General features: G+C 44.1%; 1 protein-coding gene across 1 annotated transcript; it reads left to right on the top strand.

The window, feature by feature from the left end:
- The first annotated feature begins 853 nt into the window (after window positions 1-853).
- LOC103698502 (chalcone synthase 3-like) lies at window positions 854-3013 on the top strand. Its single transcript, XM_008780531.3, has 2 exons — window positions 854-1128; window positions 1789-3013. Exons 1-2 carry the CDS (start codon window positions 948-950, stop codon window positions 2787-2789), a joined length of 1182 nt encoding a protein of 393 aa, XP_008778753.2. The 5' UTR covers window positions 854-947; the 3' UTR covers window positions 2790-3013.
- The last annotated feature ends 463 nt before the right edge of the window (window positions 3014-3476 follow it).

Genomic DNA, 3476 nt, shown 5'->3' with positions numbered 1-3476 from the left:
TTTATCAAAGTAGAAGTGAATGAAAAAAAAGATTCCATGGGAACAGAGGTTTTACAACAAGCAACAAAACAGGGCGATTGATTTTCATTTGAGTATAATTGAAACACATTCCTCTTATAACTTAAAATGATTGCAATTTAAATATAAGGAACTGATTTTCATTATCATTGACAAGTTCCACAAGAAGTTAATACAATGCCATGGTAAGTAAGGTTGAAAAATAGATGCATTAGGCTTATATGCTAGGAAAATTACAATAATTGTGATAATCCAAGATAAGGTTATAACTCTATTTTATCTTCCTCTCTCTCTCAATTTTTCTTCCCTCAAGATAAATTGCCTTTTTAGCTCAACAAGGTGATTTTCAAGCAGAAATTTCTCTTTTTTTATACTTTCCTTCTCAATCCAAACCAGTCGCTTCTCATTCTCCAATTTATCAATTTTTTTCTGTAACTTGTGTGGGTTATAAACTAGCTTACTATTTATGCATGATGATATTATTTTACAAATTTTCAATAAAAAATTCAAAATGTTTGTTTCATTAAATACCGAAATAAAGAATCTCCTAATGCACCATCTTCGATCTTTATAATCTTACTCCGGGATATAACATACCCTAGCACTCTTCAATGCCTTTTAACATGAACGCACAGAAGGCAGTCACTAACCTCGTCTTCTACGTTTTTACCTTCGCTGGGGTTGGTGATCATGGGTTGGGAACTCTCACACTCCAACTACCAATCTTCAACGAGAAAGTCACGTGTTGGGCCATCCACCGAACCTCGCCCCGACCGGCCTCGCCAGAACACCATGTTCCAGCCCATCCACTCCTATAAATCCTCGCTACCTTCTCCCATGCTTTCACCCACAGCTCTCTGTCTCCCACCATTCCAAGCTCTTTCTCTTCCATTGCTCTCCTCTTTAGCTAACTTTCGGTTCAAGAAGCCATGTCGAAGACTGTGGAGGAGATTCGTAAGGCTCAGAGAGCCGACGGACCTGCGGCGGTGCTTGCAATTGGCACCGCTACCCCTGCTAATGTCGTGTACCAGGCCGACTACCCTGATTACTATTTTCGGATTACCAAGAGCGAGCATCACACCGATCTCAAGGAGAAATTTAAGAGAATGTGTAAGTCTATGGCAATATCTGTTTATGTCCAATAAGCTTGCATGCTTTCGTTTTCAGTTTTAGTTGCAAGAAGAGCGAGACAGCATGGCGTGGAGAAGTAATAAAAAGAGTGCATAGACCGATGATTAGGAGGAGGGAGTGTACGGGACGGTCCCAATCTTTCAAAGAAGTGTGCCTTTTGTGATATTAACTAAGATTAAGATAAGAAAGAGTGAATCTGTACTAGGTGGACTTGACTTTAGGCCATCCAAGAAGCGTGTTTGAATGGAGAATGAGTCGTTTCACAGGGATATTTGGTTAATTAGATCTATTAGCTTCCCCAAAAGATTAAAACTTTAGATAATTAGATCATAAATGGTTGATACATATTTGGCAGTCGTTAAAACGATTAGTTATTTAACTGGTTTGCTCATATATATATGGATAAATACGATTTTTTTGCAAAGTTATACTGCTACAGATGCTATTATTCCTACACAGGTAAGGGAGAAAAGGTAATTTTCTTCCATATAACTTATTTTTTTTAAAATCCGAAGAGTCTGAAAATAAATTAAAGAAAGAAAAAGAGAACTCGTTCTCTGTCTCATAAGTAGGAATATTAAAATCTATGAAGTGCTGTGGATAGATCTTTACTGAAATTGCAACAATTCATCGATGCAGGTGACAAGTCAATGATCCGCAAGCGCTACATGCACGTAACAGAGGAGATCCTCGAAGAGAACCCCAACATGTGTGCATACATGGCTCCATCACTCGATGCCCGGCAGGACCTGGTGGTCGTCGAGGTCCCCAAGCTCGGCAAGGAGGCGGCCGCCAAGGCCATCAAGGAATGGGGCCAGCCCAAGTCCCGGATCACCCACCTCATCTTCTGCACCACCAGCGGCGTCGACATGCCCGGGGCCGACTACCAGCTCACCAAGCTGCTCGGCCTTCGCCCCTCCGTCAACCGCCTCATGATGTACCAGCAGGGCTGCTTCGCCGGTGGCACCGTGCTCCGCCTCGCCAAGGACCTTGCCGAAAACAACCGCGGCGCCCGGGTACTTGTCGTCTGCTCCGAGATCACTGCAGTCACCTTCCGGGGCCCCTCCGAGTCCCACCTTGACAGCCTCGTCGGTCAGGCGCTCTTCGGCGACGGTGCTGCAGCGCTGATCGTCGGTGCCGACCCCGACGTAGCCATCGAACGACCGCTTTTCCAGCTCATCTCAGCTAGCCAGACAATCCTCCCTGATTCCGAAGGCGCCATCGACGGCCACTTGCGAGAAGTGGGGCTTACCTTCCACCTACTTAAGGATGTGCCCGGGTTGATATCGAAGAACATCGAGAAGAGTTTGGTTGAGGCTCTGGGGCCGATTGGGATCAACGACTGGAACTCGGTGTTCTGGGTGGCGCACCCGGGGGGGCCGGCAATACTGGACCAGGTGGAGGAGAAGGTGGGACTGAAGAAGGAAAAGATGAGGGCCACAAGGGAGGTGCTCAAGGAGTATGGGAACATGTCAAGTGCTTGTGTGCTGTTCATACTCGACGAGATGAGGAAGAAGTCGGCGGAGGAAGTGTTGCCGACGACCGGAGAAGGCTTGGAGTGGGGAGTGCTGTTTGGGTTCGGCCCAGGACTGACGGTGGAGACTGTGGTGCTGCACAGTATGCCCATTGCTTCCCGCTGAGCTTTCTAAGCTCTTCCTGTTTCCCAATGAATTAATGGCTCCTACTGTGATGCTCTGCTAGGGTGTGCTGCACTTCTAAGTGGTGCAGAAGATGGAATTTAAGCAATCATGTGATGTATGTTTTGGTAATTAAGTGACAGAGAGAGTGTTAAGCTTTAATTGTTATATGAAGTATGAAATTTAATAAGACTTGTTGAGCCCAGTTGGCGGCTTATTGCTGTTAATGTTTGTTCTTCTCCATGTTTTATTTACTATTATCATGGAATCTTTCTTCCTCCACCTGGCTCCCTAGTGTCTCAAGTGGAGCTGAATAAGAGTAAAGTATCCGAGATGATTTCGACTGGCTTATCAGTTTTCGCTCATGCGAAGTGGTTCTTTTGTTAGCTTTCCTTCTCTAGAGTTCTAAGCGGGTGATGAACTAATGATCCAAACAGATGGCACATGTTATAGAATCAAAACCTATTAAATGATATTAGAAGTCGTCATTTTTATTCCTACAATGCAAGACAAAGAATTGGCCTGAAAATTCTGCTAGATAGATACTTGGCAGCAGCCACAATTGTTCCATCTTGTAAAGCGTCAAACTTAGCAGATCTTTTTACGAACCAAAAAATAAAAAAAGAAAGAGAAAATCGATAGATTCTCTTAATTTGAACTGCTCAAAACAAGAGAAAAGTTTTTGGAGCT

The sequence above is a fragment of the Phoenix dactylifera genome, chromosome 9 (assembly GCF_009389715.1).
Source record: "Phoenix dactylifera cultivar Barhee BC4 chromosome 9, palm_55x_up_171113_PBpolish2nd_filt_p, whole genome shotgun sequence".
NCBI classification, from domain to species: domain Eukaryota; kingdom Viridiplantae; phylum Streptophyta; class Magnoliopsida; order Arecales; family Arecaceae; genus Phoenix; species Phoenix dactylifera.
Note: the sequence above shows the minus strand (reverse complement) of the source record. Positions and strands in the feature narration are given on the sequence as shown.